Genomic DNA, 26,648 nt, shown 5'->3' with positions numbered 1-26,648 from the left:
TCATACACTAATCATGGATCGAGCAAATGAGATCTGCTAAATGCCAGGGGTAAAATGCTGACCCTGCTCTGGTGGAAAGAAACGGAGAACAAGTTAAATGAGTAAGTTAATAAAATAATTTCGGTAATTTAAGCACCTTGAAGGCAATACACCTCTAGGCCCAACACAGAGGGCCGGTAAAACTGCCCGGTCTTTTGGAATTGATGATTAAATGTTTCTAAGCTGGGAGAGATTTATGCGACTGATGTTGCATTTTGCGATTTCATCATTCAGGCAGAACTATGGTGAGCTAGGGACTGGAGTGTAAGAAATCAGGAAGGGCATGACAACTGTGGAGAAAACCAGACAGGCAGAAGCTCAGCACAACGGTGCTCAACCTGAAGCAGAGGGTTTCAAGGCACACCTGGGACTTGACTGGGTAGAGACAGAAGGACAGGGTTAGATGAGAAAAAGAGAGGAGAGGAGAACCAGGCAAAAAGTACGGAGTGCAGGGAGAAGAAACGTTCTTGAGACTTCCTGGGGGTTCAGTGCTTAAGAATCTGCCTGTTGAGGCAGGGGACATGGATTCAAGACCTGGTCGGGGAAGATCCCACATGCCGTGGAGCAACTAGGCCTGCGCATCACAGCTCCTGAGCTGGTGCTCCACAATAAGCAAAGTCGCCGCAAAGAAGCCCACGCACCACAGTGAAGAGCAGCCCCTGCTCGCTGCAGCTAGAGAAAGCTAGAGAGGAGATCCAACACAGCTAAAAATAAAGTATTTTTTAAAAAAGAAGGGTGTTTGGGTGTGTTAGAATATGAAAGGCTTTGAAAGACAGGTCAATGGTCCAAAGGTTGGGAATCGCTGGAGGTTCTGGTAGGAAGGAACAATGTGATGAAGGAAGAAGTGCCGTCAGCCTAATGTGTCCAGCTGTAGGGAACTGCGGCAGGAGTCCACGGGAGACAGAGAAGCCGAGGGATCTGGTGCTGGAGCCTGTGGTGTTTGGTAGAGAGCAGAGATGGGGGAGTGGGTGAGAATTCTCAGATGACAGTCTCAGAGCAGGAACGACGGTGGTGCAGTGAAGAAACAGATGCGAAGGAGGCCTGCTGGGGGCCAGGGGAGAGGATGGGAAATTTATACATTCTGAGTCTGGAGAAATACTCCATAACATAGAAGGGCATTTAGGTTACATCATTCATGTGGATTCTCTATTTTTCAGGACACGTCAACAACACACAACATCTACAAACTCCTATACAGTTCAGAAGAACTCCCATCTAATATTCATTTCATTCTCAAATCAGCCCTGCAATGTGGACCTTATTTTCCTAATGTCCAGGTCAGAAAACCAAGACTTGATGGTTATACGGTTTGATTAAAATCACAGGTACTCAAAAGATGATTCAGACTCTTTCAACTTGAAAGTCTAGACTTCTTATTTTCACTGAATCACTGCTGCCGTTAAGTTTATAACCATGATTCCACGTGAAATAATAACCATATGTAATGAGTGTACTGATAAGTATCTTAGGTGTTAGTCACTTAGTTGTGTCCAACTCTATATGACCTCTATGGATCGTAGGCTACCAGGCGCCACTGTCATGGAATTCTCCAGGCAAGAATACTAGAGTGGGTAACCATTTCCTTCTCCAACGGATCTTCCTGACCTAGGGATCACAAGCTGTCTCTCGCATTGCAGGCCAATTCTTTACCAGCTGAGCCACCACGGAAGCACCAATAATCCTGGAGTGGATTGCCACTGAACTGGATAGCCATTCCCTTCTCCAGAGCATCAAAAACGACAGCAAATTTAAGACCAGAAGCTACGGCCAGGCTCCATCCCAGATCCCCTACTCTTGCTTCCCTCAGTCCAATCGCTCAGTCACGTCTGACTTTTTGCAACCCCAAGGACTGCAGCATGCCAGGCTTCCCTGTCCATCACCAACTCCCAGAGTGTGCTCACACTCATGTCCATCGAGTTGGTGATGCCATCCAACCATCTCATCCTCTGTCATCCCCTTCTCCTCCTGCCCTCAATCTTTCCCAGTATCAGGGTCTTTTCCAGTGAGTCAGTTTTTCGCATCAGGTGGCCAAAGTATTGGACTTTCAGCTTCAACATCAGTCCTTCCAATGAATATTCAGGACTGATCTCCTTTCGGATGGACTGGTTGGATCTCCTTGCAGTCCAAGGGACTCTCAAGTGTTCTCCAACACCACAGTTCAAAAACAGAAATTCTTCGGCGCTCAGCTTTCTTTACAGTCCAACTCTCACATCCATCCATGACTACTGGAAAAACCATAGCCCTGACTAGACGGACCTTTGTCGGCAAAGTAATGTCTCTGCTTTTTAATACGCTGTCTTGGCTGGTCATAGCTTTTCTTCTAAGGAGCAAGTGTCTTTTTCTTTCATGGCTGCAGTCACCATCTGCAGTGATTTTGGAGGCCAAAAAAAAAAAAAGTTTATCACTGTTTCCATTGTTTCCCCGTCTATTTGCCATGAGGTGATGGGACTGAATGCCATGATCTTAGTTTTTTGAATGTTGAGTTTCAAGCCAGGTTTTCACTCTCACACTTCCATTAAGAGGCTCTTTAGTTCCTCTTCACATTCTGCCATAAAAGTGGTGTCATCTGCATACCTGGGGTTACTGATATTTCTCCCAGCAACCTTGATTCCAGCTTGTGCTTCATCCAACCTGGCATTTCACATGATATAATTTGCCCGTAAGTTAAACAAGCAGGGCGACAATATACAGCCTTGACATACTCCTTTCCCTATTTGGAACCAGTCTGTTGTTCCATGTACAGTTCTAACTGTTGCTTTTTACCTGCATACAGATTTCTCTGGAGGCAGGTCAGGTGGTTTGGTATTCCTATCTCTTTAAGAATTTTCCACAGTTTATTGTGATATATACAGTCAAAGGTATTGGTGTAATCAATAAAGCAGAAGTGGACATTTTTCTGGAACTCTCTTGCTTTTTTGATGATCCAGTGGTTGTTGGCAATCTGATCTCTGGTTCCGCTGCCTTTTCTAAATCCAGCTTAAAAACGTGGAAGTTCATGGTTCTCATACTGAACCAAACCTGGTTTGGAGAATTTTGAGAATTACTTTGCTAGTGTGTCAGATGAGTGCAACTCTGTGGCAGTTTGAGCACTCTTCGGCATTGTCTTTCTTTGGGATTGGAATGAAAACTGACCTTTTCCAGTCCTGTGGCCCCTGCTGAGTTTGCCAAATTTGCTGGCATATTCAAAGTAGCACTTTCACAGCATCATCTTTTAGAATTTGAAAGAGCTCAACTGGAATTCCGTCACCTCCACTAGCTTTATTCATAGTGATGCTTCCTAAGGTCCACTTGACTTTGCATTCCAGGATGTCTGGCTCTAGGTGAGTGATCACACCATCATGGTTATCTGGGTCATGATGATCTTTTTTGTTTAATTCTTCTGTATATTGTTGCCACCTCTCCTTAGTAACTTCTGCTTCTGTTAGGTCCATACCATTTCTGTCCTTTATTGTGCCCATCTTTGCATGAAATGTTCCCTTGGTATCCCTAATTTTCTTGAAGAGATCGCCAGTCTTTCCTATTCTATTTTTTCCTCTATTTCTTTACATTGATCACTGAAGAAGGCTTTCTTATCTCTCCTTGCTCTTCTTTGGAACTCTGCATTCAAATGGGTATATGTTTCCTTTTCTCCTTTGCCTTTAGCTTCTCTTCTTTTCTCAGCTATTTGTAAGGCCTCCTCAGACAACCATTTTGCCTTTTTGCATTTCTTTTTCTTGGGGATGGTCTTGATCACTGCCTCCTATACAATGTCAAGAACCTCTGTCCACAGTTCTTCAGGCACTCTATCAGATCTAATTCCTTGAATCTATTTGTCACTTCCACTGTATAATTGTAAGGGATTTGATTTAGGTCATACCTGAATGGTCTAGTGGTTTTCCCAACTTTCTTCAATTTAGGTATGAATTTGACAATAAGGAGTTCATGATCTGAGCCATAGTCAGCTCCCAGTCTTGTTTTTGCTGACTGTATAGAGCTTCTCCATCTCTGGCTGCAAAGAATATAATCAATCTGATTTCAGTATTGACCATCTGGTAATGTCTATGTGTACAGTCTTCTCTTGTGTTGTAAGAGGGTATTTGCTATGACCAGTGCGTTCTCTTGGCAAAACTCTGTTAGCCTTTGCCCTGCTTCATTCTGTACTCCAACGCCAAATTCGCCTGTTACTCCAGGTATCTCTTGGGCTTCCCTGTGGCTCAGACAGTAAAGCATCTGCCTGCAATGCGGGAGACCGGGTTCGATACCTGGGTCGGGAAGATCCCTGGAGAAGGAAATGGCAATCCATTCCAGTATCCTTGCCTGGAGAATCCCATGGAAGGAGGAGCCTGGTAGGCTACAGTCCACAGGGTCGCAAAGAGTCGGAAACGACTGAGCGACTTCACTTTCACTTTCTTTCAGGTATCTCTTGACTCCCTTGTCTGCCTTATCCACAACCAGGGTTAACGACGCATAAATAACCCACCATCTTTTATATCCAGCCTGGAGCTTTCCTTTGCGTTCCAGATCCACATTAGCAAATTGTTCACTCATACTTTTTTGGATGTTTCAAATCTACCTCACATGGAGTATGTCCAAAATCAAACCTTTACAACCTGAAAAGATGCCAAAAACCCCTCTGCGAGGCGGCACCCACAGCTCTCTGAGCCTGTTCTATACCTGCCCTGTGTTCTTCACGTGCTTCTCCAGCCTCATGGCTTACGGACCTGCTGTTCTCACTCTCTGGCCCCTCGTGAGAGCTGCCTGGCTTATTCCCTCACTTCTTTCAGGGTTTGACTCCAATGGCACATTCTTGCTGCAGTCTCTCCTGTTCACTCTGTTTAAAATTGCAACTCCAGGGACTTCCCTGGTGGTCCAGTGGCTAAGATTCTGCGCTCCCAATGTGAGGGGCCCAGGTTCCATCCCTGCTCAGTGAACTACAGTCCACCTGCTGCAGCTAAAGAATCTGCATGCTGCAACTAAGACCCAGCACAGACAAACAATAATTAAAAAAAAAAGACTGCAACTCCACCCCATCACCAGTGTCTCTATTCACTTCCCCTGACATATTTTCTCTACAATACTTGCTGAGTGTCTACCCTGTCTGAGGCATTGTTCTAGCCCATCTGACATACTCAATATCCTACTTACTCACCTTAGTAATTTTTTATTTACTTGTCCCTCCAGAATATAAGCTCTACAATTTCAGGGAGTTGGGTTTGTTTTGGACTCTGCCCCCAGGCCTGCAGGCTTCCCCTGTGGCTCCGATGATAACATATCCACCTGCAGTGCAGGAGACCTGGGTGTCACCCCTGGGTCGGGAAGATCCCCAGAGAAGGGAATGGCAGCCCATTCCAGTATTTTTGCCTGCAGATTTCCATGGACAGAGGAGCCTGGCAGGCCACAGTCCCCGGGGCTGCAATGAGTCTGACACTACTGAGCACGCATGCCCAGGCCTGTATGACAGCAAGCACCACAGTAAAAGATCAGTAAATATTTATTCAATGAGTGGATTCACTCTCCTCCGTACTCTGTCCTTTCCCAGTGCTGCTATCTTAGTGGATGGCTCCGCTGCCCCAGAAATTATGAGACCAGAGAGCAAGCAGTCGTTCTTACCGCGTCCCTATTTTTCTCACCCTCATCCCATCAGTCATCAAATACTGTTACTTCATCTCCATGACGCTCAACTTTCCACTTCTCTCTAAAGCCACTTCCCAAGGCTGGCTGTCATCTCTTCCCTGAATATCTGCCATGGTCTATATGCACATCCCATCCATACTCCATACCAAAGCCAGATGACCTCGTCAACACAAAAAATGGGCACTGGCTCCCCACGGCTCTCAGGATGCTGACAAAACAGGATGTGGAACCCCAAAGCCCGACACGCTCTCCCCATGCTTCCTGTCTCATCCCCCCTGCCCACTTCTGAGTCCCTCTCTTCCCACAGCACCGGTCTGTCACTTTCAGCGCCTGCCACACTCTTGCCTGCTCCTTCCTCTGCCTGGAATGCTTTTTCTCACCCCGTCACCTCCTTAACTCCCAGTTCATCTTTCAAATCACAGCTGAAGCAGAAGTTTTCTGGGAAATCTTTCCTGACTCATAAAAAAGTAGGTATAACTGACACAGTAAAATCTACCCCCTTAGTATAAAAGTCTGCCGGTTGTGACAGACATAACCACAACTACAGTTAGGATACGGAATGGTTTCATCACCATCAAACATTTCCCTGTGTTTCCCTGTAGGTCAAACTTCCCCCTGGCTCCAATTACCAGATAACCACTGATCTGTTTTCTACCCCTTGAGAAAGTACTGACTTTGTCAAAATGCCATATAAATAAAATCACAGAATATGTAGGTTTTAAGGTCAAACTGCTTTTACTCAGCACAATGCATCTGAGATTCATCCCCGTGGTGTGCATATCAGGAGCTTACTCCTTTTCTTTCTTCAGCAGTATTCTACCGCATGGCTATCCCTCACTTTGTTGATCCCTTCAGCAGCAGCTCAGGGACTTCTGGGCTGTATCTAATCTTTAGTGATTATGAACAATCATGAACCATTTTCATGTCAACATAGGTTTTTATCTGACTTGTGTATACACACTACTTGCTTAACCAGCCCGTCTAGTACAGAATACCTGTCTTGGTCAGTTTGAATTTTATATTCATTTGTGTGGTTATTTAATTAACAACTCAGCCATTAGGGTGTAAGTTCATGAGAGCAAGGACCACATCTGATTGTAATCAGCACTGTATCTCTAATGTCTGGCACAGACTGTAGTTGTTTAGTCGCTAAGTCGAGCCTGACTTATTCGCCACCCCGAGGACTGTAGCCTGTCAGGCTTCTCTGTCCCTGGGATTTTGCAGGCAGAAATACTGGAGTGGCACGCAGTAGGTTCTTGCCACATAGCTACTGAATGAATGAATGAACTATTTCCTTATTAGACACTGTAAGGAATGTATTTTCCTTTCCACTTTGTCTTTTTAAATTAGGGGAAGAAAGATGGCCAATATATATTTAAAACATAGCTCAGCACTAAAAGGGGCTTCTTTTCTGTGCGAGAAAATAAGCAGCTTTTTTTTTTTAGGTTTGTTTTTGAGATTGTAAAATCAGTATCGCATGATAAAAAGTTTCTGAGAAGGAAGATTAACGTGGTCCTTCTCACTATTACAACAAAACTGGTTTTATTTTTGTGCAACTTTTGCAGTCTTGTCCTGGGGAATATTTGTTTTCAAACTAGCCCTGGCTGGAAATCAAATAAACAATGAGATACATCAATCCACACCTTCCCCCAGCCTGACCCGCAGTGGCAGACCAGCAGAGAAGATGGTTCTGTTTTTCCTTTTTTCACTCCACCTGGGAAAAGTCATTTTGCAAAAGAGCTGCCAGAATACCAAAGGCAGTCGGGGGTGAAGAGACCAGCCGCTCAGGAAGTGGTTTTCCTCCCCGACCGCCCACAGTGAGAACACAGGGCTCCAGCTGCTAACACACTAGACCCATCTGGAAAAGAGATGAAGGCCTTCCCTCCTCCAACTGCATGGCTCAATGGCCAGGGAGACCACCCGCGCGCTTCTTACCCGCAGGAAAGAAGGGAAGCCCTGTCCGTAGTAGCCAACAGCAAAGTACTCGGGCTGAGGCCTCATGGCCTTAATGATGTTCTCATAAAACGAGGCTCTTTTTTTCTGGAAGACAAAACAAGACATTTCATGGGGAGGTTACAAGAGCATCGTCAGAGGTAAAAAAAAAAAGTTCAGGCTCTTCGCTTTGTTGTTTCCTATGTAAAACAGAGAAATGAAAGGTTTTTGGAAAACATCTTGTGAGCCAAACACTTGTCCTTCTGCTGGATCGGGGGTTTTGGGCCTGTGTCCATGAATGGTCCTAAGAGGGCCTGGGAATCCCTGCGATGTGTGCTCAGTCGTGTCCGCCTCTTTGTGACTCCAATGGACTGTAGCTCGCCAGGCTCCTCTGTCCATAGGATTCCCCAGGCAAGAATCCTGAAGTGGGTTGCCATTTACTCCTCCACAGGATCTTTCCGACCCAGGGATCGAAATCACGTCTCCTGCGTTGGCAGGTGGAGTCTCTGCCACCTGGGAAGCCCTGGGATTCCTTGCTGTTATACGCAGAAGGACAAACGTGTATTTCATCTGTGGGCAAAGCAGGGTTTTGCTTTCACCAGTTGCTTAAAGGGGTTCAGGACCCCTAAAAGGTTAAGAAGCACATTTTGGGATTCAGGTGGGTGGTTACACTGGAACAGAGACACAGGAGGAAAGAGAGAACCTTCCAGTTCACACAGGTGGTTTAGAATCAAGCCCTTGGTTCAGCTACAAGTACCCAGAAGGTGGTGATGATGTTCTGTTTTTCAATATCTGATGTCATTCTTAACTTCTCCCCTGGAGAGAGGCTTTCTGGCCAGTGGGTACATGGTCAGCTTTAAAAAAAAAATTTTTTTTTAAATTTTTTGGCCATACCACATGGCATGTGGGATCTTAGCTCCCTGACCAGGGATGGAACCAGCGTCCCCTGCACTGGAAGTGTGGAGTCTTAACTATTGGACCAGCAGGGAAGTCCCCAGCATCAGGTTTAAAGGAAGCAAAATAGGTAGCCAGACCTGGGGACTTGGACAGCGGTACCACCCCCCACCCCCCACATACACAATGGTGTTAGCATCACTGTATTACTACACTACCTCCGTAAAAGGTTTCTATCACAATGTTTTCTTAGAAAGTTAACATGTAACGTTACTCACACTTGAGCTTAATTTAGTTTCTGTAATTCCTATGTGACTTTTTGCATGATGGCAGGCACAGGTACCACATACACTGACAAATATTTTTCAAAATGATCTTGACAATTATCTCCTCAAATTTTTACATGACAGTGGGTGACCTGACCTTTTGTGACCCTTCTACTAAAAATAACCCAATGTCATATTGTGTTGGCCTCCTACTGAGCATGGAAAAGGTTCACAGCTCTGAGGATGCGGACCACAGGACAAGTAATTCTATGAACAGAAGATGTCAGAAGACACCGGAAGCATGGACAGTCTTCATGGAAGGCAGAGTAACCGAGAGGGGAAAGGGAAGCTCGACTAGGGACATGAAGGGTCCACGGAGCAGCAAAAGGCACACAGCAGATAGGGCTGCAGACAGGGGTCCTGAGCCCCCTGTTAAGGATACTCTGGAGAAATACTGATGATAGCTTTTAGATCTCATCTTTTTTCATCTTTAATCCAAGCAAGATGTACTTTCCCCTCACAGAAAACATCATTTGTGTGACTTTCTTGCACTTGTAACACCATTTTCATGACCACTATGCTCAGCTCCTCTGCAGGAGGAAAGACATCTTCTGATCCAGACTCACCAGGAGATCGCCCAGGCCCTCATAGTCAAAAACTTTGCTCTCGTACGTCTCCGCCAACTCTTTGCTCAGCTTGATTGCCTTCTCCCACATCTTCAGGAAAAAGAAAAGGAGGGTTACAAGTGGAGAACAAAGCAGTCATTGATCCAGCAGCAGAAGCCATTGCAGAGTCACTGGGCCGTGACCAAGGAGTCAGGTGGGTTCAGATTCAGTGGATATTTCCCCATATGCCTCGCTGCCAGGATCAATGAACCCTGGTTTCTGACATCATACATCCACCATACCTTGGCTGCTCTGCCAGGGGGCATTTTCTGTTCTGCTCGCAAGAACATGAAGAACATCATATGACCCCCCAAAGAGCCATACTTAGTTGAAAGAACAGAGCACTGAAGACCACTGAAAGTGGGGGGAACCAGTTTTGAAGCTTAGGTCTTGGGCGCATGGAAGTCTTGTTGGAGGGGAAAGGAAATAGGCGTGGGCTCTGGTTCTGGGCCTATGCATGTGTGTTTCTTCTGAGTTAGGCTGTTTGGGAGGAGGCAGGGGTATGAAAGTCTGACTGTACTGTTGTGTGGAATTTGGGAAACTACTTCTCCAATTCAGGGCACTGATTTGCTATTTATAACTAAACTACCTACTTGGTCAAAGACAGCTTTAGGAAATGCCTTAGAAAAGTGATCCCCAACCTTTTTGGCACCAGGAGCTGGTTTTGTGGAAGATAATTTTTTCATCGACTGGGGAAGGGGTTGGTTTTGGGATTATTCAAATGTATTACATTTCTTGTGCACTTTATTTCTATTATTTATTACATCAGCTCCACTTCAGATCATCAGGTATTAGGTCACACAGGTTGGGGACCCCTGCCTTAGAGCACTTATGACCAAGCAAGTCACAGCCAAATGCACATACTTGGCATCTGAGGCTAGTATCCCAGATTGATGAGCCTGTGTTCACTTTGGTTTTTCATAAAATGCCTCTCAGCTGGATACTATTAATAACACAGCATCTGGACATGTCCTATTTCAGTCTTAACCAGGCACTATGGTCCATTGCTTCTGGCTGCTGAAGGACTGTATGTGCAGTTCACAGTGTTGTACAACGCTTTAAAACGACATCTTCTAATGTCATCATTTGCCAAATTTGTCCCTTCTGAAATCTCTGGGCCTGGATCACTCAAAAGGCTCTGAAATGTGCCAAATGGAGACCATTCCATCTCAGCTAGAACTGATGCAGGAGGCCAGTCAACAGTACCATGGGGCCCAGTTTGCTCCTTATTCGCCAAATGCCGAGCTATGAGAGAGAGGGGGAGACAGCCTAGCAGAGAGGCTCTCAAAGTGTGGTCCCTGCCTGGTCTCTGGGAGTCCCCAGGACTCTTTCATGGGATCCAGGAGGTCAAAACCATCTTCTTAAAACAAATACTATTTGCCTTTTTTTCTTTTCTTTTAAATGTTTATGTATTTGTCTGCATTGGGTTTTAGTTGTGGCATGCAGAATCTTCAGTTGCGCATGTGGGGTTTAGTTCCCTGACCAAGGAGTGAACCTGTAGCCTCTGCATTGGGAACATGGAATCTTAGCCACTGGACCACCAGGAAGTCCCTATTTGCCTTTTTTCAATGGTCATTCCCTTATGAGTCTACAGTGGAGTTTCCCAGTGGCTACAGGACATGTGATGTCACAACAGATTGGATGTCAAGGCGGATATTCGAATCCTGCTGTTTCTATGGAGCCAGATGATAAAGAGATTTGCAAAAATGTCCTATCACTTACTTTTTTGGACAATATGGTCATTGTTCATAAATGGATATGATTTATATTAACAGGTAATAAGCTTATTATTGTTGTTAAAAGAAAAAATATTTAAAAATTTTGTTTTAATTTCTAACAATATAACCATTAATGGACATAGCCCACATGAACAAAAGCTCTTGGGGTTCTTCAGTGATTTTTAAGAGAGTAAAGGAGTGCAGAGACCACAAAGTCTGAGCAAATACACTTGTTCTGTGCACCTCAAGTTCTTTATCTGTAAAACAGAGACAGGATCGATATTACAGGGTTAGAGCAAGAATTAAATTAGAAACAGTCTGGAAATCACCCAAAATAGTTTAACTTGCACTAAACAGGTGGTAGTTATTTTATCATTATATTTATTTGACCTATTTATTTGGTCAACAGGTTCCACTGGTAAAACAGTGGTGGCTGAAAGTGGCAGGCTCTTAAGAAGACTCAAATCTTGAAATCCTTTTTGTTTTGATAGCGTTTTCCTCTCCCACTACCTAAGCATTTTCTTTTTTTTCAATTTTAAATTTAAAAGCCTTCTAGCTGGACATGTTTTCTCCAGATGATCAGAGATTCCATGACTTGGTGGCCCTGTTTACATGTTTACTTTCCCTTGTGGGATGTAAGTTGCTTGTTATGTGCAGTCTACAGCGTGAGGCAGGCAGTGACCTAGGGACGGAAAATGCCCCAGGTGTTAGCCAACAACGTCTTAAGAACGCACTGACAGTGATGGTACCAGCTCCTGGCCTTCAGCAGTATTTAAAAGGTACAATTATGGCTATGAGAGTGGGGCTCTGGGCTGTTATTCCCTGTATTCTCCATTACATTAAGTGTCCTCCACATAACTGATCCTTATTTATTGCCTATCTTACCTTGGGCTGCCCTGGTGGCTCAGAGGCAAAGAATCTGCCCGCAGCTCAGGAGACTGGGGTTCAATCCCTGGTCAGCAAGATTGCCTGGGGAAGGGAATGCAACCCACTCCAGGATTCTTGCCTGGAGAATTTCATGGACAGAGGAGCCTGGAGAGCTATAGTCCACGTGGTTGCAAAGAGTCGAACATAACTGAGTGACTCACACTTTCTTACCTTAATTTATCTACTCATTTTCTCACCCATTAAAAATATCCAGCCCCCTTTGAATTCAAAGATACACATGGGAACAGTAAAGAGTAAGTTTGGGGTCACTGCTGCATAATAAAGAATTTGTCTGGTTTTTGACTTGAGTTCCTGGGAAGGAGCTTCTAAACTCTTGAATCTCCCCAGTGACAGAAGTATCTTTGGTGTTTACAATGGACCCCTCAGGAGACATGGGAATTGATACTAATGAGGTGACTTATGGTAGGCACGTAGACAGTCTGAGAGTGGGGACTGGCCTTGCCAGAACCAACATCCATGTGATTTGTGGGTGGCATGGGGACTCCTGCACTTGCAGCTGAAGTCTGGGCTGACTTGTTGGAAGCTGTGCCCTTAGCCTGTGGGCCCTGCACTAACTCTGGCTGGTACAGATCAGAACTGTAGCGTAGTAAGCGTGGCAGTCATTTCCCCCTTTGCCCTCATACAAAAACAACCCCCCCCCAACACTGACCTTGCCTTTGTCAAAATATGATATGATTTCTTGATATAGCTTCTCTTTAAGCTCTTGCTGGGTGTACACGTAGTAACTGTCCCTCTGAAGCAAATGGGGTACACAGGGCTTGTCAGACCACTGGAAAACACACAAAGGCAACACAAGAGATGAATGCAGCACAGTTCATTTAGTTAATTAAAGGGGATGAATGCAAACAAATATTCAACTGAAAACATTCACAGAAATATTTGTACATATCTGATTCATCCATGTTTTCAATGATTTACTAAACACAAAAATTGCATACACATACGCACATAGCAGCTTCAAAACAAACAAGTGTCATGCCAAATGGACAAATACTGAAGGCATTCCATGAGGGTCAGGAATGAGGTGAGGCTGCCAACCAGCATGACTGTGGTCTTGCTGGAGGTCACCATTCATACACCCAGGTAAAAGAAAGATATCAAAGCATAAAAATGAAGAAAAGGGGGTTAAAAAAAACCTCTCATGTGAAAGCAATAATTGTATTCTTCATAATCAATCTTTTCACAAAGGTGCCTACTAAACACCTACCACAACTGATGAGAGAATTAAGTAGTGGGATAAAAAATAACATATTTGGAAATAATTTAGAGATAATTAAGATAATGGAAGAAAAGATACCAATAAGAATAAATTCAAAATGACTGGATATTCAGGTGCAATCATGCAAATGTACTTAATGCCACTCAACTGTACTTATACACGTGTAGAGTAGTAAACTTTACATTATATTTATTTTATCATAATTACCTTAGAAAGAGAAGATATCTAGAGATTTAACATAACATCTACACAGAAAAGGTTAACACACCATGGGAAGGCACAAAAGCAGATCTGAACAAATGGAAAGTCATACCATGCTTTTGGATAAGAAAGTGCTATTTCATAATCATGGAAATTCTCCCTAAATTAATTTTTAAATTTCATGATTCCAAAGTCCATATGCAAAGATAAACAGAAAGGAATAAGGTGGAAAACTCTGAAAAAGAAGAGGAATAAAGAGTAACTACCAGGTCATAAAACATGCTGTAAAGAATTGATAATTAAAACAGTGTGGTTCTGGTGCATTATCCAACAGACACCCATGCAAAATACATAAAATCTATAAAGAGGTTCCCTTGACTCTCCATATAGCGATTCAGTACATGATAAAGATGAGATCTCATACCAATGATGAAACTGAACTTCATGAGCAATATCCTTATTGAGTATGGGGGAAGAAGTGGCATCCACACGTGCCACCTTACACCAGGATAGGAGTGTAACTTTCTGAGCAGCAAAAATGAAGAGATCTACAGTCACTGGGACTTCCCTCGTGGTCCAATGGTTAAGAATCTGCCTTCTGATGCAAGGGACGCCGGTTCAATCCCTGGTTGGGGAACTAAGAGCCCATGTACCACAGAACAATCAAGTCTGCACACTGCAACTGCTGAGCCTGTGTGCTCTAGAGTCCATAACCCAAAGGGAAGTCCCACAGCCGCAGGGCAGCACAGACACTGCAGTGTCTGATCCCCAGGCAACAAGCTTCCCCGTAACCCAGCAGGTTTCCTGGTGCCCCAGACATGGAGATCAACTGTGAATGGCTGACTTGGGGAAGCTGTCAAGCAGAAGACGTCAGTTTTTAATTCCAAACCTTAGAACAATGTACATGCATTCTTTAGGTATAAAACCAAATTGAAACTGTGTAAGAAAACTAATTGCTAGGGACAAAACTGGAGGCAGGGAGATGTAGGAGGAGGCTAAAAATGGAAATTTGGACCAGGATAGCAGCAATGGAGATAAAGAAAAATGGATAGGGTGGGGAGTGTGGAAGAGACCTCTGCACCCCCACGTTCAGGGCAGCATTACTCACGGGAGCCACAGTACAACTTAAGTGTCCATCAATGGATGAATGAACACAAATGTGGCTTATACACACCATGGAATAGTGCTTCACCATGAGAAAGAAGGAAATCCTGCCATCTGCAACAACATGGATGGACCTTAAGGGCATTATACAAAGTGAAATAAATCAGAGAAAGACAAACACTGCAGGATATCATGTATATATGGCATCAGAAAAATCTAGACTTATAAAAACAGAGAGTAGAATGGTGGTTACCAGGGGCTGGCAGATGGGAAATAGGAGAAAGATTGTTTAAGGGTATAAACTTGCAACTAACAGATAAATAACTCCTGGAGATTTAAGACTGTCACATACATTTTCTCAATTAAAAAGAAAAGATGGCTTTCCTGTTGGCTCAGTGGTAAACAGTCCACCTACCAATTCAGGAGACACAGGTTCAATCTCTGATCCAGGAAGATCTCACGTGCCTCAGAGCAAGTAAGCCCATATGCCACCAACTGCTGAGCCCGTGCTCTAGAGCCTGGGAGCGGCAACCACTGAAGCCTGTGCACCCCAGAGCCCATGCTCCATGACAAAGGAAGCCTCTGCAACAAGAAGCCAGTGTACGGCAACCAGAGTGGCCCCTGCTCGCCACAAGCAGAGAAAAGTCTGTGCAGCATTGAAGACCCAGCACAGCCAAAAACAGACAGATAAATAAAATTCAAAAATTTTTAAAAAGAAAGAAAAGTGGATAAAGTGAGGGCAAGTTTTGGACAAAGGGTCCATGACTCTTACCTGTGGAGAATGTGGGACCATGTGAGTAAAAGATGATGACCAGTATCTTTTATTAGATGGTGGTGCCCTTTAGTGAAATGGGGAGAAAGGAGAGGAAGGGACGAACCCAGAAAGACAGTGGAGGAAACAGCTTGTGCTCAAGTTTAAGGTGTCTATTAGTCATTCAGAGACTGATGTTGACAGAACAGTTTATACAGAATCTGAAGCTGGAGGAGCTGTCAGAGCTGGAAATAATTATTCGAGATTGATGATGGAGAGATGTATTTATATCCACAGCACACTATAGTTTATCAGTGAGACAGGTAAGTAGGAAAGTACTTCTACAGTTCTGTATTTATTTACAAGTCACTTCTCTGCAGTTTTACATATTTTTAAAAACATACGGATCAATGTGCATTTTAGAAATTAGAGTGTATTAGCAGCCTGAAAGGTGTGCTCTGCTTCCTAAGGAATTTTAAATAAATTATACCCACCTTCTATGTTCACAGCAGCATCATAAACAATAGCCAAGACATGGAAATGTCAACTGATGAATCAAGATGATACGATATGGATATATAGTGGAATACTACTCAGCCATAAAAAAGAATGAAATAAAACCATTTGCAGCAACATGGATGATCCTAGAGATTATCATGCTATGTGAAGTAAGTCAGGAAGAGAAAGACAAATACTATATGATGTTGTTTATATGTGGAATTTAAAATACAACACAGATGAACATATCTATGAAACAGAAAGAGACTTACAGAGAGAACAAGGGTATGGTTGCTAAGGGTGAAGAAGAGTAGGGGAGGGATGGATTGTGAGCTAGGGATTAGCAGATGAAAACTATTGTATATAGGATGGAAAAACAACAAGGTCTTATTATAGAGAGAAGGGAGTTATATTTAATATCCTATGATAAACCAGAATGGAAACAAATATGAAAAAGAAAGTGTGTGTATATATATGTAAATGTGAGTGTGTGGGTGTATATATATGTACATATATACATGTATATAAATAAATGTATAACTAAATCACAAGAAGCAACAGAACTGGACATGGAACAACAGACTGGTTTCACGGTACCAAAATGGAAAAGCAGTATGTCAAGGCTGTATATTGTCACCCTGCTTATTTAACTTATATGCAGAGTACATCATGAAAAATGCTGGGCTCGAAGAAGCACAAGCTGGATTCAAGATTGCCAGGAGAAATATCAATAACCTCAGATATGCAGATGATACCACACTTATGGCAGAAAGCAAAGAAGAACTAAAGAGTCTCTTGAAGAAAGTGAAAGAGGAGAGTGAAAAAGTTGGCTTAAAACTCAACAATCAGAAAACTAAGATCATGGCATCTGGTCCCATCACTTCATGGCAAATAGATGAGGAAACAATGGAAACAGTGACAGACATTTTATTTTTTTGGGCTCCAAAATCACTGCAGATGGTGACTGCAGCCATGAAATTAAAAGACGCTTGCTCCTTGGAAGAAAAGTAATGACCAAACAAAACAGCTTATTTAAAAGCAGAGACATTACTTTGCCAACAAAGTTCAACAAAGGTCCAACACTTTGCCAACAAAGGTCCATCTAGTCAAAGACTTGGTTTTTCCAGTAGTCATGTATCGATGTGAGAGTTGGACTATAAAGAAAGCTGAGCACTAACGAATTGATGCTTTTGAACTGTGGTGTTGGAGAAGACTCCTAAGTGTCCCTTGGACAGCAAGGAGATCCAAGTAGTCCATCCTAAAGGAAATCAGTCCTGAATATTCATTGGAAGGACTGATGCTGAAGCTGAAACTCCAATACTTTGGCCACTTGATTGGAAGAACTGACTCATTAGAAAAGACCCTGATGCTGGGAAAGATTGAAGGCGGGAGGAGAAGGGGACGACAGAGGATGAGATGGTTGGATGCCATCACCGACTCAATGGACATGAGTTTGAGTAAGCTCTGGGAGCTGGTGATGGACAGGGAAGCCTGGCGTGCTGCAGTCCACGGGGTCACAAAGAATTGGACACGACTGAGCGACTGAACTGAAAGCAGTTTGCTGTACAGGAGAAATCAACACAATACTATTGATCAACTAGACTTCACAAAATAAACTTAAAAGCAAGTAAATAAGTAAATAAATAACAATGGACATTTTCCCAACCTTGGTCTAAATAGCTCTGCCTATGTAGAAGGTATACAAATACTCTAAGATAAGCGAGTCCTCCCTGAAGAGGAGTTGTTGCCAGCACAGTCAGGACATGCCGTGAGGCGGTCCCCAGGGCTGGGCGCTGGCAGCCCCCCGGCCCGCTCACCTGCAGGAGCTCGGCGTGCAGGAGGAGCGTGCAGGCCGCCTCCGTGTAGTTCTCGCAGTCCCGGTGCAGGTCCCGCAGCTTGTACAGGTACCTGGTCGGGAGGGGGAAAGCAGGCGTTCTGCCGCCGGGGAGCTGACGGCACGCTGGGCCCATGCCACAGCCAGCCAGGTGGCGGGAACAGTTACTTCCTAATCCCGTAAGGCAGCAGCCCCCAACTTTTTTGGCACCAAGGACCAGTTTCATGGAAAACAATTTTTTCCACCGACGGGGAGTGAGGGGGGGGCAGTGGTTTCAGGTGATTCTGATGAGGAGTCTGCAATCTAGATCCGCCACTTGCGCAGTTCATAATAAGGGTCAGGCTCCTATGAGAATCAGATGCCTGTGCTGATCTGACGGAGGCAGAGCTCGGGCAGTAATGGGAGCGACGGGGTGCCACCGTAAATACACATGGAGCTTCATTCACTGGCCCGCCGCTCATCCCCTGCTGCATAGTTCAGCTCTTCACAGGGGGTTGAGGACCCCTGCTTTAAGTCTTTGTGCTGCTTCCTATCTTTCCTAGTCCATTTGTTCTACTTGGTATTCTTCGTTTAAGGTAGTAGTGTTTAAATTTGTTTTTCATGTCCCAGACCTCTTTAGGAAGCTCATGAGAACTAAGGAATCTTTCCCCAGGAAAATGCACATGCTCTACATCCAAGTTTGCTCAGGGCTCCCTGAACCCAGGGCTAACAGTCCTTGACAGAGGGTGAATTTCAGGTCTTTGCCTGGTTAGCTGGCTGGAGTGTCCTCCATCCTCCCCGACGCAATCCTTGCCCCGCACTTCCTCGTGTATTGATCTAAAGAGTTTACCTTTTCAGGAGGATGGGAACACATCACATACTATCTGGTGTCTCTCGAAGCAGCAAGGATGGTGTTCTGGTTTATCATTGCTTGAAAAGTAATTAATAAATCCATGATATAAACAGCAAGAGCAAAAATTTCCTTAGGCTTACCTTATATAGATGTCCTCTCTCTTCTTTTCTTTGTAAAAATTCTACAAAGAAAAAAAAAAAGACACAAAATAAAATTGTAAATCAATTACTGATGAGCTTGCCACAAAAATAGCCAAACCGCTAGCTGTACTTTTCAACAGTGTCATTTTTCCAAAGACTTTGTTCTTTCCCTTTAACGAATACACCCACAAAATAAGGAAACGGTGGTGGTTTCTTTTGGGTTTCTTTTTTTGGCCATACTGTATCACTGCAGATGGTGACTGCAGCCATGAAATTAAAAGATGCTTGCTCCTTGAAAGAAAAGCTATGACAAACCTAGATAGCATATTAAAAAGCAGAGACATTACTTTGCCAACAAAGGTCCATATAGTCAAAGCTATGGTTTTTCCAGTAGTCATGTATAGATGTTGAGAGTTGGACCATAAAGGCGGCTGAGTGCTGAAGAATTGATGCTTTTGAACTGGTGTCCTAGAAACATTCTTGAGAGTCTCTTGGACTGCAAGCAGATCAAACCAGTCAATCCTAAAGGAAATCAATCTTGAATATTCATGGAGGGACTGATGCTCAGGCTGAAGCTCCAATACTTTGGTCACCTGATGTGAAGAGCTGACTCATTTGAAAAGACCCTGATGCTGGGAAAGATTGAAGGCAGGAGGAGAAGGGGATGACAGAGGACGCGATGGTTGGATGACATCACTGAATCAATGGACATGAGTTTGATCAAGCTCCGGGAGATGGTAAAGATCAGTGACGCCTGGTGTGCTGCAGTCCATGGGGTCGCAAAGAGTCAGACACAACTGAGCATCTGAATGACAACAATGTGGTATGTGGGATTCTACTTCCCCGACCAGGGATAGAACCCGCGGCCTCTGCATTGGAAGCACAGAGTCCTAACCACTGGACCCCAGGGAAGACTCAGGAAAAGTTTCAGTTTATAAAAAGAAAAGTTGAAGAATTTTTTTTAAGACCAATGTGAGGGAAATTGAGGTGAGTACACAACAGATCATAATTCCCAAATCACTTGATACTCTGTTTTCTTAGGGAGTCAGAAATGGTAGGTGTTTTGTTTATATTAAGCAGAGGAGACCATGGCTGCTAAATCTCTGAGGTCTTTGGTCCCAGTTATAATTCTTTAGGAAAAGGCAAGAACACGGGGTTCTACCTCTTTGAGGATTTTAAGGACTAATTCTCTACTCATGGTATATCATTTCTAATGCATGTTCATCTGTGTCTGATACTTTCAACAAAAAAGCAATCACATAAAAAAAGGCCATGCTCAAACTGTTTCTCTGCCTTCTGTAAGAGAGCTGAGTCAAAAGCTTATGTTGCATTTTCCATTCCTGTTTCTATATGTATCCTCAGGGTCTGAGGCAGTTGTTATCTGTGAGTTCAAAGCTGAGTTGGCCATTCCAATTATCTTTTTTTGGCCACTTGGGATAGCTTGCAGGATCTTCGTTCCCAAACCAGGCACTGAACCCGCACCCACAGCAGTGAAGGTGCTGAGTACTAACCACGGACTGGCAGGGATTCCCTTGGCCATTCCAATTAGACTCAGCAGGACACATACTTCAGAAAGGTGGTCAAGGGAGAGCCTCGTGTCTGCCATATTTACTTAGAGCTGTGCGGTCAGGGGCGTGCGGCACTGCCCTCTCGGGGACCCAGGGATGTGGTACGTACCAGCACGTTAACGGTACAGCTCATGCGGTTTTCCTTGCTCTCGTCATGCATGATGATGGTTCTGTAGTCCAGGAGATTCTCTAAGAGGCTGCTGACCAGGAGCGCGAATACTTCTCCGGAACTGGAGAGGTATTTATGTTTCCGGCAATGTTCTAGGAGCCTGGGGGGCAGAGGTGGAGACAAAATGCCTTGTCCCACACCAACATTCCAGCACCACCTGTGCGTGCTGCCCAAGGTCCTGGCAGGAGGTGGCGCTGGACCAAGAGACACACATCCGTCATGCGACTCCAGGTTATCCTGTCCCGGAGCCTTCATTTAAAAGGCTCTCAGCTGTTACTCAAGTTCTGCATTTTCTTTAGGTCTGCAGCTCAAGCCCCACCATCACTGAGAATCCCAGCCCATGATGCCCTTCTTTGAACTTCTATTTCTATCTGTCTTCTGTCTATACCACAGAAATGAGAACTTTTGCCCAAGAGGTTTGCATGTACTGTCTGATTCCTCTGGTCATTTCAAAGGATCATCTTTATCCTGTCGTTATTCTCAGGCATCCTGAGGGAACTCGAGAGTCTTGGAGTAATGCCCAGCCTAGAGGAACCTAAGAACCTACTATACATCCAGACATGTGGCTTTTCACATAAAAGTTATTTTTCAGGGAAAAAAGACACAGGTGTAAATAAGTAAACAAGTTAAACTTTTGGTCTAAATTATCTCCCTCTGGACCCAAATAGAGCAAAGTTTCCATAGGAGCTTCTTAGATTAGACAGAAGAAAACTTGGTGAACAGGACAAAAAGTGGGTTCAAAGCACCAGACCAGACTCTAAAATTATTCTTGAGCACCGGAGATTTGTGCAGTCATATTTTTCTGCACTCATGATTCAAAAAAAATGAAGGAAAAACAAGATCTGTACATGAAAAGTCAACTGTAGGATTTTTTTAAAGTGTAGTTTTATCACTTGTAAACACTGTGGGCATGTGTTTCTATGTGTGGGTAACCGGCACTTCATTCCTGTATGAGATCAGAACTGCAGAAGTGATCAATTGAGAGGTTTGAAACTCAAACAGGCAGACCAAACGGATACAGGATGAAAAGATCAACCAATGTTCTTATCACCCATTACAAACAAAATAAGACAGACTTCTAGAACTTCAAAATACAGATGAGTCATCAGTTCCATTTCTGAGCATCCTCTGTGCTGATTCCTTAAAAATTTTTTGAAAAAAAGAATAATAGAGTTGGGGGTGTCACTGTCCTCAACTCAGTCTATTGCCTACCACTTCCCCAAAGCAGGTAAATCCCGGAATGATCTAGACACATATTCCATCAGCAGTTGACCGAGTTAGCCATTATCATAAAAGTTCAGAGAATACAAGAAATGAACAGTTAGGGTAGTTAGAACCTAGGATGCTAGGGAAATCTGCAGGTAATAACAGTAACAAACACCAGAACAGCCCACATTTATCCAGCATGATCTCTCCAACAGATACTGTGTGAATATATCATCTCATTTAATCCTCACCAAAATACAGATCCTATTATTGTAGATGACCAAAAAAAAAAAAAAAAAAAAGGCATCACATAAATACAAAGTCAAAATCCTAGTATGTGGAAAAAATGGGATTTGAAGCACAATCTTTAACTCTAATATCTAAGTGTTTTTTTTAATTCTTTAATCAATTAATTAACTTATGCCTGTGCTGGATCTTCATAGTTGTTCGGGGCTTTCTCTGGTGCAGCAAGCAGGTTACTCTCTAGTTACTCTCTAGTTGTGGTGTGAGAGCTCATTTTGGGGGCTTCTCTTGTTGAGGGGGATAGGCTCAAGGCACATGGGCTAAGCAGTTGTGGCACATAGGCTTAGTTGCCCCTTGGCATGTGTGATCTTCCCAGACTAGGGATCGAAGTCGTGTCCCCTGCATTAGTAAGGAGATTCTTAACCACTGGAGCAGCAGGGAAATCTTAGATCTGAGTGTTCTGAAACACTGTTTATATATTGTTTTATAAAACACTGCTTTATATTGTTATTCCATACATGCAAAGGGTGCCAGAGGGTGCCAGAGAAGAAGGGAATGGACAAGTTGAGTCAGGAATGGAAGGAGGGAAATGAAAAGGACTGACAATGTACCTAGTGTTCCCAGACATCCTTTCCAGGGCATAAGGTATTTTTAAGGGGACCTTGAAATGTTTTTCCCTTCTCCTTTAAATGACTGTTTTGAAGTCATAATTAGAGGAGCTAGCACTTTTGTTAAACTTCAGTAATTCAAACACTGGGAAAGATATCACCACTCAGTTGATCTCCCCTCTCCTCCATCTGCCCTGTTCTTGAGGGCCAGGCCAGCCAGGAAAACACGAACATCTGACTCACAGCAGATAAATGAATGGCTGCAGTGAATGGTGTCAACTCCACGAACCTCACGGAAACCAGTGTGGTGGCGACCCCAGCGATGCTGAGACCACTCAACTGGTCTGTAAGTGCAGCAGAAGCCTGTGTTCGTCCATCACTAAATGATGCCGTCAGCTAGAGACTCTGTTTCTGAAATACTCACAGTTTTTCCAGAAGGACCTTGTATTGTTCGTCTCCTCTGCCCCCTTCTACTTCCTGGTCCAGCTTTGTGATCAACTCATTCTCAAACTGAAAGCAGTCAGAATTTCACAGGAGAATGTCACAACCTCAGAAGAGGACAGGAAAGACATATGGCCAACATTTCTATACTAGGACCCACCCTTCTACTGAATTGTGAACTCTTTTCAATATACACAGAGGAAGATCACAGTTCACATCACTCATTAATAATGCACCAGCTAGCTAGCTAGCTTCAGTTGTGTCTGACTCTCTGTGATCCCATGGACCGTAGCCCACCAGGCTCCTCTGTCCACGGGATTCTTCAGACAAGAATGCTGGAGTGGCTTGCCATGTCCTCCTCCAGGGGATCTTCCGAACCAGGGACTGAACCTGGGTCTCTTATGTCTCCTGCATTGGCAGGTGGGTTCTTTACCACTAGCAACACCTGAGAAGCCCAATAATGTACCATGGCCATGTCAAAATTTTCTAAAGCAACCTGGCGTAACTTTGTCCTTTGCTTTATAATTGCAGAAAAAAAACTAGCCTAAATATTATTTTCCTATCTCAACTATGCATATAAAAATAGCTTAATGGTTTTAACTTTCCATTTTATTTTTGGTTCCTGTTGAAGTCTTTACAATGGGATTGCTTTTTCGGAGCTTCATAGCTATAAAAATCTTCTTTTTGATACTAATATACTATGTATTGTTAGATAAGAAAACTGAAGTACAGGAAAAATGTAGCAGGCAAACTAAGGTCTCTAAACTAAAGACTTCAAAAACTAAAGCTTAATCCACTGTAACAGTTGCAAGAGATAGGAGTAAAATGCCTAAAGTCAAATTTTAATGATCCAGAGATAAGCGTGCTGCTTTAGGAAACACATGTACCAAAAAGACTGCTTCTAGGACCAAAGATAGGGTATCTCAATTCTATGTCTAACTGCTTTACAAATTAAAGAAGATTTTAGGTAACTTTGATTTGTACTGTTCAGGCTACTGATTCTCTATTAGAAAAAAAAGAATTGGATTCTACATGCACTAGTAAGGTGATCCACCACTCCTTACCATATGGAAATTGCCGTTTCCACTGAAATTGAACTCACACTGCATCATATCAAAGAAAATAGGGATGGTGGCTTTCCGAAGCTCTACTTCGGGGGTTAATGTGACTTCCAGAATGGGACCCACCATGGATGGGATGAATTTGATTTTATGGGGACCTGAAATGAAAGGAAGTGAGGATATCAAACAATTTCACCAGAAGTAAAGTGCTACACAGGGCCCATAAGAAAAGAAAAAATTGTGGGTAAAGCAATTCAATTCAGAAGTGAGTGACTAAATATTGTATTCTGATAACACGTGATTGTCGTAAGAGACCCAAACGTCAACCTGTACTTCCAGACACACCAGACAAATCAATCGCAATTAAAATGAAATTTTAATTGAATGAAAAGGCATTAAAATGAAAAAGACTTCATCGTGGGAGGCATGGAGCCCAAGGAGCGGTGTTCAGGGTGTGCACTTACCCAGGTTATACCACATGTCCCGGATCCTGAAGCCGATCTCCTTCCTCATGTCCCCGTATCTAGGAAGATCATAAATCAGGAGAAAAAAATGTGTGGTGGAGACGGGAACACATAATACTGATACAATGATGAGGGGAGTAAAGACAGCCCGTGTTCCTCTGGGTCGCAATCAAGGTAGATACTGAGGCAAAAGTCACATGAAGAGATGCAGCTGACATGTGAATAAGCCCCCAAAAGACTGATACACATAGAGATGAGGGGACACAGACATAGAGACCGGGGTCCAGCAGAAGGTGGGGCAAAGTAAGTGCCGAAAACCACTGAGAAGATGAGATCAACACACTTACTGAAGGGAGAAGAGTGAGAAACACTCTGATTGCTCATAAGCAAAAATAAATAAATAAAATACTAAAAAAAAAAGGAAGATGAATGAGGTATGACTTACATAGTAATGTGGCTGATGATGTGTAACAAATATGCTGCCTGTATATACTTATATTTGAGTAACCCTTATCCACACCAGTACATTCTTTAAAGCGCTCACATTGGGAAGTTCTAGACATACATTCTCAAATGGGGTGATAACATCTTCAAAGGGGTGAAAACTGGCCCATGGGGACAAAAAAAAAAAAAAGCTTACTGCTTTGACATATAAATTAACGTATACATTTAGTACATAAACAGATATATTTAGTATATAGGTGGTATTAATATTTCATTGGGGGGGGGGTGTGATTGGGAAAACATTTTCTAAAAAGGTTCCAGGGACTTCCATGGCGGTCCAGTGGTTGGGACTCTGCTCCCAATGCAGGGGGCATGGGTTCAATCCCTGGTCAGGAAACTAAGATCCCACATGTAGCATGGCATGGACAAAAGAGAAAAAAAGTCAAATAAAATAAAAAGGTTTCTTATAGGAGTTGACAAAGGAGGACAAAAATGTAGAGAAACATTGATCTAGACAGTGATTTTTGGGTGGAGATGATTAAGAGTCACCTGGAAATCTTTTAAAGAATATAAAAGCTGGGGACTGCTCCACATAACATGCCATATCAGAGGTTGGGGGCTTAGAAAATGGAAATAAGATGGGTCAAAAGTAGATATGGAGACTGTTCCCAGGAAATGCAAGTACAGACGTATGATCTACCCTGCCAGCAAAGATCTACATTTTCTACTCATGTTACTACTGCACCCAACATTTTTTTTTGAAATCCCTGCTTTGGAAATGCCTTCAAAAGTCAGAATAAAAATCATATTGAAAAATTTCTCTTACTATTCCATTTTAACAAAAGTATCTAATTTTACTATTAATATATAAGCATGTGTTGTTCAGTCTGGCACATACCGGACAATAAGTAACTATTCTTATTGCTTTTTAATACTACTGTTGATGCTTTTACTAAAAATAAGAAGTCCTGAAAAAAACCTCATTCACATTCCTATAACCTTAATATAAATGCTTTTATTTCCTAAGGCTTATCTTTACCAGTATGCATATACATTTTTATGTGGATTGTACCTATAGTCACACTTTCCTGAAATGACCAAAACAAGAATCATTTATCCTAACTAGCCACTTTATTTATCAGATTTGGTGTCAACTCATTCTATTCAAGGTCATTTAACCAAAACCAAATCCATCCCTGAATGAAATTAAGATATTTTAAAGAATAAGACTAAGGTGTCCATCTTAAAAATCAAATATCTCTTGATAACCATCCCACCAGGAAATCTACAAAATAGTTTTTACTTTTATCTTTGAAAGTGCAATCACTAAATCTCTACCTCTTAGATACCAATTTTAGTATTTAAGGGAAGAGTTAGAGAGATGCTAAAATAATTTGCCTAGAATCCCAGACATGCTAGCAGGGAAACAGAACTAAAACATCATAGCATTTAAATGATAAATTTCTTAAACCTGTTTAAATTACACAGCCTTTAAGTTCCTAGGCTCTCAATGAACTTTGAAAAAGACTTGAGATGAAAGCAATGAAAATCTTCCCTAAATCTCTCATCACACTTGCACACAAGTCCATTTTGAATACTAAGCCAGGAAACTGGAGGGCAGTTTTAAGTGATTTGTGAGTGTTGGCTTCTCAGCTGAAGTAACTACAATTGGGAGATAGACCAGTGGGGCCAAAGGAGTCCGCTCCGCAATCATGAGTCAGAGCAGCACTAAGCTTGCAATTTGGATAAACTGTCAGCAAGGGGCAGCTGTCCTGGGCAACGGGAGGGCC

General features: G+C 43.1%; 1 protein-coding gene across 2 annotated transcripts in view; it reads right to left on the bottom strand.

The window, feature by feature from the left end:
* DOCK5 (dedicator of cytokinesis 5) overlaps window positions 1-26,648 on the bottom strand; it is a 277,587-nt gene that overhangs the window by 29,002 nt on the left and 221,937 nt on the right. Inside the window, exons 32-40 of one of the 2 annotated variants that reach the window (XR_006266643.1) lie at window positions 24,415-24,473; window positions 23,954-24,108; window positions 22,873-22,958; window positions 20,332-20,491; window positions 18,655-18,695; window positions 17,666-17,756; window positions 12,725-12,844; window positions 9,367-9,460; window positions 7,588-7,692 (exon numbers count right to left, since the gene is read on the bottom strand). Coding sequence is in view for 1 of the 2 variants with exons in the window: in XM_043453375.1 (XP_043309310.1) it covers window positions 7,588-7,692; window positions 9,371-9,460; window positions 12,725-12,844; window positions 17,666-17,756; window positions 18,655-18,695; window positions 20,332-20,491; window positions 22,873-22,958; window positions 23,954-24,108; window positions 24,415-24,473 (907 nt within the window). In the remaining variant the exon portion in view is untranslated. The remainder of the gene's footprint in view (window positions 1-7,587; window positions 7,693-9,366; window positions 9,461-12,724; window positions 12,845-17,665; window positions 17,757-18,654; window positions 18,696-20,331; window positions 20,492-22,872; window positions 22,959-23,953; window positions 24,109-24,414; window positions 24,474-26,648) is intronic. The other variant, XM_043453375.1, reaches the window with a different exon arrangement.

Source organism: Cervus canadensis, chromosome 30 (assembly GCF_019320065.1).
Source record: "Cervus canadensis isolate Bull #8, Minnesota chromosome 30, ASM1932006v1, whole genome shotgun sequence".
Lineage (NCBI taxonomy): Eukaryota > Metazoa > Chordata > Mammalia > Artiodactyla > Cervidae > Cervus > Cervus canadensis.
The sequence above is the reverse complement of the archived record's forward strand: the minus strand, read 5'-3'. Positions and strand labels throughout refer to the sequence as shown.